This window comes from Erpetoichthys calabaricus, chromosome 1, assembly GCF_900747795.2.
Source record: "Erpetoichthys calabaricus chromosome 1, fErpCal1.3, whole genome shotgun sequence".
Taxonomy (NCBI): domain Eukaryota; kingdom Metazoa; phylum Chordata; class Cladistia; order Polypteriformes; family Polypteridae; genus Erpetoichthys; species Erpetoichthys calabaricus.
In genome coordinates, this window is record NC_041394.2 from 287724153 (window position 1) to 287738656 (window position 14504).

Below are 14504 nucleotides of genomic sequence, written 5' to 3' on the forward strand. Positions count from 1 at the left end.
TTTCTGTCCGCTATTATAGGAAATTAATTCTAGCACAATTGCGAAACCTACGGTAAGCCAAACATGATTCATGTTTTTTTTTTTCAAGTTGCACCCCATCAGCACCTGTCTCCCGCCCAGTCCAGCTGAATGACTTTTGATTGGACACATCCGCTACGGAAGCCCTCGAGGTTCTGAACGCTCGTTGTTCAAAAGCAGCTGCAGAGGCAGCGCGCGCCGGGAGTGCGCGTTGTTCCATGGACACTGTGACAGTGAGACTGGGGAGCATCCTCTGTGCTCACTGCCCGCGCTGCTGCTGCTGCTACTACTACCACTACCAGCTCTTGCTTTTGCGCTGTCTCTGCCTTGAACGTCTTTCTTCGGGGACTTTCAAATTTACTCAGTAGTTTGTTTAAAGAATCTTCTTGCACGCCATGGCTTAGGTGGAAGCCATGGGTACCCGAACAGAGAAAAGCATCAGCCTGTGTCAGAAGGCTCTGCAGATCGTGTCGGACCTTTGCCTAGGAGGGCAAGTGGAGTGGGAAAAATGTTCAAGTATCCTCCTAGAAAGAACCAGTCCAGGTAAAGACAGCACAGGTAAACTGGATTCTAATCTTCTGCTCTATCCCACCCCCGCTTTACTTATCTTCCCCCACTTCTAATTTTATTGTGCTTCTCATTCGGTGTCGTAAACTGTGCTGATCTGTGTGTGGGAGCTGTGTGTAAAAGACTACTAATAGCGCATCAACTGAACGCGTGGGCGTCCAAAAGCTGAACTTTAAAAAAAAAAAATCCTTTGCAAGACAGAGCGCATCCCTTGTGTTTATTCGGACAGCCGATCTTTTTCGAAGGTATACGAGTGCTTCAGCAACCAGAAACAGGCTGTTTAAGGTGAAGGTTTATTCTTTTGTTTGTATTTTGTGTTTATGGTATCTACTAACTCTCTTTCTTACTGATCAAAACAAATGAAAAGCGGACCAATGGACAAGCACGCAGACGTGTACAAAAGGGCAAATATACAAGTAAATAATGTTCAGCGAGACTGTCTCTGCGTAACTTTGTAGCACGAAAGAGTACTTTTTCGACTTTGATTTCTGAAAACTCCTAAATAGGCAACACAATCTTGCAATAGGATGAATTCCACCTGTAGCTTCACGAAGCTGCGCATCTCTCTCGATTGCTGTTGCTTTCTGATATGTGACCAATGCTCGCTTTTTGCAATTACATAATAAGCAGAATCTTGAACAAGATAGCATGACAGCTTACAATTATATCTGAATTTTGTCGTAGGTGGATTGTAAATTTACTCCGAGGCATCGTTTCCATAGTAAAACCTGAATGGTGGTATGTAGCCATTCATGCATCACGCAGGCGTGCCTATGCTGTTATTTTTGCAGGAAATTTTAATTCGATGTTCATCGATTTTTTCGTTCATTTATTTATATTTTGAAATGGGGAATTACGAGGAACTTTCATTCCGATGGCAGTTTGATTTTTACACTTATTTATGACATGTTTACAACAGTTTATTCCGTTCATTTTGTGTCATATAAATTTATGCATTGTAATATATTGGATGTGATAGACCTTTCAAAAGAAGCGTCATTTGCCATAAGAAAAGGGGATGCACTACTATTCAGTTAAGTCGTCGCGTATTCATATTTTTGACAATGTGATAAGTTTCTTATATAGATATTTCAATACACATATTGTGTACTTGGTAAATCTGGTTATTTATGATCCACACGCTCATTAAAACCATTCCGTATATTGTGTACTTGTTGCTTTAAGATATTGTGAGATTATAAACTCTATTGTCATATCTGCATAAACTTTTAATTTTCAATCAAGCAAAAGACATTTAAATATATTTCAACATGCATCACGTGCATTTAGAAATTCTGTTATGTATAGGCTGCTTAATATAATTTGCATATGTCAAGACAGCTTCGTCATGGTTATTTTACATGTTAATATAGGTATATATGCGATCTCTCCATACAAACACACACAATATATATATGTGTGTGTGTGTGTGTGTGTATATATATATATATATATATATTATATCATATCATGTGGTGTGTGTATAAATAACAAATTTAATTAACAAATACACTACAAATCATTTAATTAAATATAACACATTTACATTATGTATTCTCCTTTTTCGTATTACTTAAGTGAGCATGGGAGGGATTGCTTATTAATTTTTAAAAACCCACCTGAAGTTTTGCAAACGTAGCCTTACATAAATAACCCAGAAGAAAGAAAATGATACCGTTTTAACATAATAATTTAAAAGAATGAAAGATATAATATTTGTTCTGTACAGGAGTATGTTGGAGAAAAGAGTCCGCAATCAGCTGTACCTTGAATTTTCATGTGTGAGATGTGCTTAGAGCTGGTTTTTTTATAGAGGAACATACCAGTAATTGTCACTGTTAGGGAGGAGGAAATAATTAGCTTATCTGTAAACATCTGGCAGACCTGACATGTTCATTTGATGCACCATTTGCTTTTCCTGTGGACACTTGTTACTATGGATACTTTAGTGCCGTCTTTTTCAAATCCCTTCCAACAATTTGCAATATTTAAAATTAGTTAAAACATGACAGTCACAGTGATCACACATGTTTTGTTTTATGCATATGTATTGAAAAGATACAATCAGTAATGCTTTTATTAGTTAATTTCGATACAATGGAATAAAATAATACTCTGCCATTGAATGTACTGATGTAACATAATTTTGAAAATGAAGTATTTTATAATTATGCAAAAAACATAATTATGTAGCATTTTCACCTATTATGCTGTATTTACCAGTGACTGCTACCTTTTTACATTTGCTTTAACTCAGCATGTATATATCTGTTGAATTGACGAACGTGTTAAACTACAAAAAAAAATGCTGCTCATTGACCTGTGTGAAGTAATATCCTGTTTTTGATTTTTTTCAGACATGTTTACTGCAGAATTATTTGTTTATGCAAAGTACAAAACAAATGAACAGTTTGAATACTATTGATTATTCATTGTCTTAATGAATGTATACCTTTAGTTTTCCATAGCCTTTAATATATTTATTTTTCCATTGCCTTAAATATGACTTTAGTAACAGCTGTATCTATACTTGTTCAATAAGTACACCTGTCAAGTTATATTTCTTTTAATGTTTTAAAATGTTAAACATATACTTTTTTCTAATTTAAAGTAAAGTTTTTCAGCTTAATTGCCTGTTCTTTGTTATCTGACAGCAGAAGCATGAATATGACACAAAGGGCTATCAGATACTGTTCTTTTTCATATTGTAAAATAACAGTTTTCATTGGTTTTCATGGCAATAATTTAATTAATCTGGCATACATTCTTAGCATCTGAACACCTTGTTTTAACTAGGTAATCCGGTTTAGGTTCACATGTCTGCAGTTAGAAGTACCTAGTTGTATTAGTCTGATTTTCAGAAACATTTGCAGACGTGTAAGTGTTTTATTCAAAAGAACAGAGTATTTTATTTATTTTGGAGACTCGGAGCAGAAGGGGGGCTTTGTATTTAAACAAAAACTTTAGTTATTTGTATGAATTACCATGATTAAATTATTGGGATACAAGACTAAAACTTAAAAGATAAAATGTTACTGCATCAAAAAGTTCCCTTTATAACTGGTGGCAGACTAATTCATACATTTTAAGAAACATTATTTTGTAATTAATGACTGGGGTAAAGGAATTTAAAATACTGCATTTATTTTGGTTAAGCTATATACTGTAAGTATCTTACAGTCATATGAAAAAGTTTGGGAACCCCTCTTAATTCTTTAGATTTTTGTTTATCATTGGCTGAGCTTTCAAAGTAGCAACTTCCTTTTAATATATGACATGCCTTATGGAAACTGTAGTATTTCAGCAGTGACATTAAGTTTATTGGATTAACAGAAAATATGCAATATGTATCATAACAATTAGGCAGGTGCATAAATTTAGGCACCCCAACAGAGATATTACATCAATACTTAGTTGAGCCTCCTTTTGCAAGTATAACAGCATCTAGACACCTCCTACAGCCTTTGAGTGTCTGGATTCTGGATGGAGGTATTTTTGACCATTCTTCCATACAAAATGTCTCCAGTTCAGTTAAATGTGATGGCTGCCTAGCATGGACAGCCTGCTTCAAATCATCCCATAGATTTTCGATGATATTCAAGTTAGGGGACTGTGACGGCCATTCAAGAACATTGTACTTCTCCCTCTGCATGAATGCCTTTGTAGATTTTGAACTGTGTTTTGGGTCATTGTCTTGTTGGAATATCCAACCCCTGCGTAATTTCAACTTTGTGACTGATGCTTGAACATTATCCTGAAGAATTTGTTGATATTAGGTTGAATTCATCCGACCCTCGACTTTAACAAGGGCCCCACAGCAACTAGCCACACAACCACACAGCATGATGGAACCTCCACCAAATTTGACAGTAGGTAGCAGGTGTAGCAGGTGTTTTTCTTTGAATGCGGTGTTCTTCTTCTGCCATGCAAAGCGCTTTTTGTTATGACCACATAACTCATCAGTCCAAAGCACTTTGTTCCAAAATGAATCTGGCTTGTCTAAATGAGCATTTTGCATACAACAAGTGACTCTGTTTGTGGCGTGAGTGCAGAAAGGGCTTCTTTCTCATCACCATGTCATAAAGATGTTCTTTGTGCAAATTGTGCTGAATTGTAGAACGATGTACAGATACACCATCTGCAGCAAGGTGTTCTTACAGGTCTTTGGAGGTGATCTGTGGGTTGTCTGTAACCATTCTCACAATCCTGCGCATATGCCGCTCCTGTATTTTTCTTGGCCTGCCAGACCTGGGTTTAACAGCAACTGTGCCTGTGGCCTTCCATTTCCTGATTACATTCCTTACAGTTGAAACTGACAGTTTAAAACTCTGAGATAGCTTTTTGTAGCTTTCCCCTAAACCATGATACTGAACAATGTTTGTTTTCAGATCTTTTGAGAGTTACTTTGAGGATCCCATGCTGTCACTCTTCAGAGGAGAGTCAAAGGGAAACACAACTTGCAATCGACCACCTTAAATACATTTTCTCATGATTGGACACACCTGTCTATGAAGTTCAAGGCTTAACTAGCTAATCCAACCAATTTGGTGTTGCAAATAATCAGTATTGAGCAGTTACATGCATTCAAATCAGCAAAATTACAAGGGGACCCAAATTTTTGCACAGCCAGTTTTTCACTTTTGATTTCATTTCATACAACTACATACTGCTTCACTAAAAATCTTTGTTCGGTAAAACACCCCAGTACTCAGATGTTCCTAAGAAATGAAAGACATACCACTGTTATCTTTTTTGTTGAAAGTAGAGTAAATTATTATGCAGAGGGGTTCCCAAACTTTTTCATATGACTGTATATTGCCCTGATGATATTTGTTGGGAGTCATCTATAAAAAGCCCAATGTTGTCTGCTGTTAAGCTTGCAAATTTATTGGTCACCACCAGAGGGTATGTCACACTTCATATCACAAAATGTGCCAGGAATATTTGTCCAAAGTGGAGCAATTTCAGGAGCTTTTTATTGGCCTCAGTGACTTTTAGAAAACAGCAAGCAATAAACTGATTAAATAGTGCTTGAGGTAAGCTTTAGGATTATCAAAAATAACTCACAGATTTTAATGCATTATACAGGTAATTGATACAATTAAGACATATGAAAATTATTGGTTGTTTAAGTAGAGTGTATAAAATCTACTTGACCATGCAGTGATATTCTCTTTTTGTGGGTGAGCATTATTAATTTTTCCACTACACTGATTGCAGTAACCAAAATGCATATACTCCGCACCCGTTTAAAGTCTGTACCTATACTGTGAAGATGGTTTGGGGTTAATATACTGTAAAATAAAGACACAATAGTCTCGTAAAGGTTTGGGATTTCCGGCCCCGTATACTGCACAGTTAGCACAAAATTCAAAAATTACAGTCCAGACAACCATTGACAGTTTACCATCCAAATGAGATATGGTGGAAAGGGGGGAAGATTTATAGTGAGGGACCGGAACTAATCAGAGGAAAGCTGGGTAGGGAATCGTAAAGGACGCTGGGAGTCCTGACGTCATCAGGGTGTAGGAGAATAAGGAAGTGGCAAGCCCTTAGAGTCATGGTGTCGTCGTTTCCTTCTTTCTGGGAAAAGAGAGAGAGAGAGGTTAGTTGCCCGCCATTCCCTTTTGGCTGTAGACGTCGCGCTGCTTCCTGGGTCGTTCTGCGGCTCCCTATGCGTGCGTGCGTGACATGACCAAGACCACACTTCATCCCATATATTTGTCATCCTGTATTTATTTAAAAGCAAATGAAAAAATATCAGTCCATAAAACATTTAAGAACTCCTCTTGCTCTTTCTAAAATGGACACAGACTGTTCTTAAGAGTCTATTGGGGTCTATTCCAGGGATCAGGTTTTTATCCATTTTCTTTCACCAGCAGCAATTATGGCAGAGTTCCTTATTTGGCTTATACTTAAAAGAAGACCAAACCCCTTTGTAGCCCATTTCATGACAAGATGTGACAGTCATGTCTCTTAATGATCTTATTGGATTTGGTTCTTGGTTCTTTGCATTTCCTTGATTTCCTGGATAATGGTTCCATTGAGAGACTTTCTTTCTTACCAACAAGAAAATAGAGCCTTTCCTTATACATTTTTATTAGAGTGAACTTTGACATTATAATAACAACAGCAACAATTAATTTCATGCATAGCGTAAAATCACACAAGGAAATGCCACAATAAGCTTTAACATGGTGTTTTTGACAGTCCCCCAGCCTTGACTCCTAAAGAAGACAAGAAAAAAACTAAAAAAAAACCCTTGTAGGGGAAAAAAACGGAAGAAATCTTGGGAAAAGCAGTTTAGAGAGAGAGAGAGGTTGAACGTACAGTACAGTGGGTGTCAAAAGCTGGGGTAAATACAATAGGCAAAATAGAACCAAGCAGTTCTCATTACAGAGCTAGGTGGCCAATCTGCCATTGCCACCTCAGAAATGCAAAACAATAATACAAATTACAAAATTGCAAAAATAGATTATTCCACACACTAAATACAGAACTGTCACATATGAGGATACAGGTATGTTCATCCATCCATCCATTTTCCAACCTGCTGAATCCGAACACAGGGTCACGGGGGTCTGCTGGAGCCAATCCCAGCCAACACAGGGCACAAGGCAGGAACCAATCCCGGGCAGGGTGCCAACCCAATGCAGGACACACACAAACACACCCACACACCAAGCACACACTAGGGCCAATTTAGAATCGCCAATCCACCTAACCTGCATGTCTTTGGACTATGGGAGGAAACCGGAGCGCCCGGAGGAAACCCACGCAGACACAGGGAGAACATGCAAACTCCACGCAGGGAGGACCTGGGAAGCGAACCCAGGTCCCCCAACTGCGAGGCAGCAGCGCTACCCACTGCGCCACCGTGCCCCCCAGATATGTTCAAATACATCAAAAACAAGTAGGAACTAGTTTACATAAATGAAAATCTGTCCATCAGCTAATTGTAGAACCACTGCCTTATTGTAGAAAAGGAGTCAGACAAGCCAGACACAGTAAGAGTCATGGAGACCTTGGCCAACTAGCTACCTCCCCTCTATTGGCCATTCTTCAACTGAGTCAGTGCTGGGCCAGCCAGTCTGATGAAAAGACCCTTCTGTCCCATGATTCCAGTGCTCTGTCATCCAAGATGACTTTTCCACAGATAGACAAACAATTTGGCAGTAGAGCAGTAGCACCAAATACCGCATGAGGATACCAAGAAGAGAAACAGAATATTGTTGGGTTAGTAACAGTTTATAAATATATACAGTATTTTTTATGTTTTAGTACTAATAACTAACAACAGAGATGCAGTATGCACAGCTACTCACCAGCTCTACTCAGGGAATGCTAAACTGAATTAGTGAGTGTTCGACCTGGATTTAAAAGCTGGGACTGAAGAGATACCTCTTATAGAAGCAGGCAGACCATTCCACAACTTCAAGGCCCAGTAATTAAAAGTTTGACCTCCCACTTTTATTTCATTAATCCTTGGAATCATAAGTAAACTGGCATCTTGAGATCTGGTAATGGTAATTTCAGATAAATAAGCAGGGCCTTGGCTGTTTAAGGCTAAACGTAAGTGGGAGCCAGTGTAAGGACTTAAAAGCTGGAATTATGTGCTTGTATTTTCCTGTTTTTGCAATACTTCTTGCAGCAGTGTTTTGAATTAACTGAAAGTTGTATAAAGAATGATTTGAGCAGCCAGCGAACACCGTATTGAAATAAATGCATGAATTTCTCAGTATCCTGCATATTTAGAAAAAGGCTTAATTTGCCAACATGTTTAAGATGGAAAAAAATGTTTTGGATAGTTTTGTAATTTATGCTTTAAATGCTAGTGTCAAAACAATGCCTAGATTGGGGGGCTGATTCAGTAAAACCAATGGAAATTCCAACTGAGTTAAAGAGTCATAAAATATTGTTTGTGATCAGCACCCTCCAATAATTGACATTTCTGTTTTATCTGTGTTCAAAAATAAGTAGTTTTCATCAATCCACTCCTTTAAATCACTAACTCATCTAATTAAGGACAACATCGGAGAAACGTCATTTTGTCTAAAATAAAGGTTTAACTGGGTGTCATCTGCATATGAGTAAAAATTAACAATATGTTTCCTAATTATAATTCCCAGTGGAAGCATGTAAACGTAAAACAGTAAAGGACCCAGTATTAAGTGCTACGGGATGCCATATCTCACTTCTGTTTATAATAATGGAGTACTGTCCGCACATTTCTGTATGTAGTTGAATTGGTTTGATAAATAAAAACTAAACCAGGCAAGGATATTGCCTGTAAGACCAATATCAGTTTTCAGCCTGTGTAGTAAGTCAGTGGTACCAAACACTGCACTTAATGTAACAACATAATTACAGTGGAATTTCCTTTGTAGGAGGATATCAGAATCTCATTTCCAACACAGACTGGAATTTCTCAAATAAATTGTGATATATAAGGTAGGAGTGAAGGTGATTGGCAACTACCTTTTCAAGTATTTTAGAGAGTAAGGGTAAATTTGAAATGGGTCTATAATTATTAGAGGGACATATACAGTACATATAATAACATATACCTGATACAAACACAGTGAATTAACAATTATTACAAATTGTGTCATCTTTGCAATTGCATGCTTCTGTTTCAGGAAGGATCAAAGCCACTGTAATTCCAGTTTCTCAAAGTAACTCAATTTCTGGTCCAGTTTCTTGGCTGTTTTAATTATGAATTATGGTAACTACTTAACCTAATTTTATTTGGATTTAATTATTGGAGTAGGACATATACAAAATGTACTTCTTCCTGGTTTTGAAATGCCTCTTTTTAAAATCTCTTCCTGATAACTTTCAGTTCTTTTTTTCCCTGCAAGCATAATTATCCTGCATCAAATGATTTTTGTATCCAGAATTGTGAAGTAAACGAAAGACAGGATGTAGTGTATGTGAATTGCTGGAAAAATGCTGAAGGGAACATCTTGATTAATAGTAGTGAGTTTTGGATTACTGGAAGACCTACATGAAGAGCTTACTGAATAAGGAGAATGAATGAGATTGTGATATTTGTTGTGACAAAATAGAATGACCAAGCTATACGTTTTCTAAAGGGGAGATTGCAAAAGTACTGAAATGAGGAAGGTAAAGCAGCACACTCAAATGGAGTGTTGTTATAAACACAGATGAATGACCTGGAATTGAATAGTTGACAGACCTGTGCAACATGATTGTGTTTAGGATTGATTGCTGAAGATTGGAAAAGAAGTGTGCTCATTCCAGTATGCTAAAGAAAGGGTGATCCATTAAAGTGTGGGTAATATCGAACAAGCAAGTTTTTGGAGCAGGCAATAAAAGTAGTTGGGAGAGTGCTAGAGAGGTCTGAGAGGGAGAGAGTGCTGATCTGTTTTGTTTGCAAATGGTAAAGTAGAATTGAAGGAAAAGATGCTAAAATGGAAAGTTAGTTTGGTGCAAAAATCCCTTAAGATAATGCAGGAAAGAGCAAAATAATGGTTGAAGGGAAAATGTCAGGAAGTGGTGGGTGCATAACCATGCAGCATATGTAGTAGGAGTATTAGTAGAACCACAATTCAGTACATGATTTGTATAAGTTGGTGCATATTTGATGTAGTAGTCTGAAAGGTAGTCTTCAAAGTGACCAGCATGAGCTTTGCTTGCAGAAAGTGGTATGAGGAATTACAGAATACTGTTGTAGCAACTGTAAATTTTAAATATAGGCAATGGAGTTTTTTTTGAGAAAGTATTGAAGATCTGCTACTTAGGTGATGTTGAATGAAGATGATGGTGTGAACACAGGAGTGACAGCAATGTTGAAAGGTATGTGGAAGAATCTCCTGGAGATGTCCCCTGGTCTGACTTCTCCCTGACACTGAAGGGTAAATTTTATGAAAGCTGTTTGAGAGGTGGTATGCTCTTCTCTATAGTTGTGAGACATGGCTGATGAATGTGTAACAGGATGGAAACATGGAAAAAATAGAGACGAGAATGATCAGATGGATGCAAGGAGTGAAAGGAATACAGATACCTAGTTAAGAGAAAGAGTTGGTGTGGAAGTAGTAAGTGTACTGAGGAAAACTGGAAAATGACCATTGTACTAAGATGGGGGGGGATCGGGGTAACTGGCTAAAATCGATAAACTCGGACAATATTAGTTAAATCAGTAATGATAATAAGTACACAATTCTCCACTATAGGCAGTCTCTAGTGGCTTAATTGAAGTTAAAATGAGTTTCAATTAATATTTTCCTCAGTATGCTTTTTACACAAAGCCATTGTGAGTTTTAATTAAATGTGGATTTGAGTGATGCTGCTGTGAAGTTATTTGAGGTTTTCTTGTTTTTTGTTAATATCCTGCCCAAATGCTGTTGTAACTTTGGAGCTTTTGGTATATCTGAAAGACCTCGTACAGTGCATCCAGAAAGTATTCACAGCGCATCACTTTTTCCACATTTTGTTATGTTACAGCCTTATTCCAAAATGGATTAAATTCATTTTTTTCCTCAGAATTCTACACACAACACCCCATAATGACAATGTGAAAAAAGTTAACTTGAGGTTTTTGCAAATTTATTAAAAATAAAAAAATTGAGAAAGCACATGTACATAAGTATTCACAGCCTTTGCCGTGAAGCTCGAAATTGAGCTCAGGTGCATCCTATTTCCCCTGATCATCCTTGAGATGTTTCTGCAGCTTAATTGGAGTCCACCTGTGGTAAATTCAGTTGATTGGACATGATTTGGAAAGGCACACACCTCCAAGACAGACCTCCAAGACAGGATTGTCTCGAGGCACATATCTGGGGAAGGTTACAGACAAAATTCTGCTGCTTTGAAGATCCCAATGAGCACAGTGGCCTCCATCATCCGTAAGTGGAAGAAGTTCGAAACCACCAGGACTCTTCCTAGAGCTGGCCGGCCATCTAAACTGAGCGATCAGGGGAGAAGGACCTTAGTCAGGCAGGTGACCAAGAACCCGATGGTCACTCTGTCAGAGCTCCAGAGGTCTTCTGTGAAGAGAGAAGAACTTTCCAGAAGGACAACCATCTCTGCAGCAATCCACCAATCAGGCCTGTATGGTAAAGTGGCCAGACGGAAGCCACTCCTTAGTAAAAGGCACATGGCAGCCCACCTGGAGTTTGCCAAAAGGCACCTGAAGGACTCTCAGACCATGAGAAAGAAAATTCTCTGGTCTGATGAGATAAAGATTGAACTCTTTGGTGTGAATGCAGGTCAAGTTTGGAGGAAACCTGGCACCATCCCTACAGTGAAGCGTGGTGGTGGCAGCATCATGCTGTGGGGATGTTTTTCAGTGGCAGGAACTGGGAGACTAGTCAGGATAAAGGGAAAGATGACTGCAGCAATGTACAGAGACATCCTGGATGAAAACCTGCTCCAGACACTCTTGACCTCAGACTGGGGCGACGGTTCATCTTTTAGCAGGACAACGACCCTAAGCACACAGCCAAGATATCAAAGGAGTGGCTTCAGGACAACTCTGTGAATGTCCTTGAGTGGCCCAGCCAGAGCCCAGACTTGAATCCGATTGAACATCTCTGGAGAGATCTTAAAATGGCTGTGCACCGACGGGCTAAAAATAATAATTCCACAGATATTCCTACCATGACACGTCGACCTGGAACCACCAGTCAAGGAGTCATAATTACCACACCCCTTTGTTGTTCCATTGCAGTCTTTCTCAGACCTGCAAATCCCTTTCTGGAGAATTGCCTACACTAAAACCATGCTTTGGCAATGTCCCATCCATTTTTTCCAGTTTTTTTGCAAGACCTGCAAAATAAAATAATTAGATACAAACAAAGACATTTGATATGTGGTACATGGTTGCAGATGATGCGTCCAGAAGGATTCCATCCCTTTTCTGGACTATGGGGTAAAGATTTAAAAGACTTGCATGTACTTTGTTGCCACAGCTTCAAAACATTAACATGAAAAGTTTATTTTGTTTACTTAACTTGGTCTGGTGGACAAACTTCAAAATGGGCAGGGGACCTTTTTGCTCAGTCACCTCAAATGGCCAGTACCATTCGTGCACAAAACCATCTTGGGATGTGGGTTTAAACACAAGCAATCACAAGAAGCAAGGCATTTAAACTACTAATTTCTAAAAAGTATAGGCAGAGCATATGTCGGACTGTGGAAATAAGTAACTTTAAACTGGAGGGCTCACAGTGCACAGAGGGAAGAAAGGCAGAAACAAAGGTATTTATACAAAACTATAAAAAAGGAAAGCAATAGGAACACAGTAGTCCATTTTATTTCAAGGAGAATAAATGGAGTACATTTTTGTGTAGTATTTTTTAGCTGTTTAGCACGTTTAACAATTAAGAAAACAGAGAAGAATAAAGAGTGTATTAATATACATATGCAAAGCCCCAAGAAAACATAAACAGAGAAGGAACCTTCACTAAAATCAAAGCTATCCTGTTGTTGAATTATCACTTGACATTCACTGGAGCCTGACGTTTAATTTCTGTCAATGAGAAATCCAAGTACTTGTGCTCACTTTTTGGAATAAATGTTGAGATGTGACATGAAGAGCCCTCCACCTTCTTCAAATAAGAACTGTGGTGGTCTGTTCATATAGCAATTCAGCCACCTGATGAATAAGCACATGACCTTGACAGTGTGATTGATTGAATTTTTTGTATAGTCTAAATGAAATGCAGACAAGCATTTGGCTTCCTTCCCCCTTTCTGCCTAATGACTCCAACTATGTAAGCTATACCAAGTGTGAGCTTTTAACTAGATGTACTCATTTGTATGTATGCTTTACTGTTTGGCCATACAAATTAAAACTTTTTTTCAATTTTGCTGGACACGTTAATTTCACTATAAATCAGATAACAAGAGAGTAACATTATGAAATAAGATTTACCTGAATCCTATAGCATCTGTCATTTGACTGGCATCATACTGGTATTAAATAAATACTATGTGCAATAACATATCCCCTCTTTTATATGCATTTGCAGCTACCACCAGGGTAGAAGGAGTGCAAATTCTTTATTTTTACAAGATTATGAAGTCAATGCATCTCTTCCATGGCAAGCATCAAAAGTACTAACTTGATGTAACTCTTTTGAAAATGTGTCAAAATTAAAACCAATAGTAAATTAGTTGTTTGGAGTCTCCATTATTCTTGACCTTAAAAATAAATATTGCTGTGTTTATAGTGCATGCTTACAAGGACAGTCAAACAGGACTAAAATGGGTAACCGTACGAGTCTTCTGCAGTAAATGGAATATATTCTTCCAACCCCACATCTCAATTTGGAATGTGCTTACTGTTTAGATGTGAAGGCCTTGCTTGGCTGGCCCATCTTGATAAACTAAAGCTGGCAACTCAAATAGAGGATCAACTTTAAGATAAGAAAGTTGAATGTTTTTGAAAAAGATTTAGCTAAATAGAGAACCCCTGAGAAAGCTGTAATTACATGATACTGGAAGCTTTACATATTGTGAAAATTATATTAAGAACCTGAAGGAGAGAGAGATTTGGTCTCAAAACACATCAACAGCACATTTTGCCCGCTTTTCCTTTTACCAGGCAAAATCACCTCTGGAGATGTTTTTGATCATTTGGATGCTTTATCTATTTGGATGCTCCCTCTAGTTTTGGACTATTCTTCTAAGTGCTAAACTTTTTCAAAAAAGAGAACAGTACAGAGAATATTATACAGGTAAAATTCTGTTACAACAAATATCTTTACAACGAAATTTCCATTACAACGAAGTATTTTTATGGTCCTGACAGTTTCCCCAGTTTTCCAGTTTCGCACTTCGGCGTGTCATCCCGTTGGGTCGGGGGTCGGGTGTGGTCCCAAAAGAGTTCAGAAACCTCACAATATGAAGAAGAAAAGGATGATTCGGCTTCTGATTGATAACTGTGCTGCCCA

The 14504-nt window shown here is 38.0% G+C and overlaps 1 protein-coding gene across 3 annotated transcripts in view; it reads left to right on the forward strand.

Annotated features, from left to right (window-relative positions):
- The first annotated feature begins 230 nt into the window (after window positions 1-230).
- Window positions 231-14504, forward strand: part of syt10 (synaptotagmin X) — a 143780-nt gene continuing 129506 nt past the window's right edge. For 2 of the 3 annotated variants that reach the window (XR_007935178.1, XM_028816205.2), the window contains exon 1: window positions 231-576. Coding sequence is in view for 2 of the 3 variants with exons in the window: in XM_028816205.2 (XP_028672038.1) it covers window positions 432-576 (145 nt within the window). In the remaining variant the exon portion in view is untranslated. The remainder of the gene's footprint in view (window positions 577-14504) is intronic. The other variant, XM_051928556.1, reaches the window with a different exon arrangement.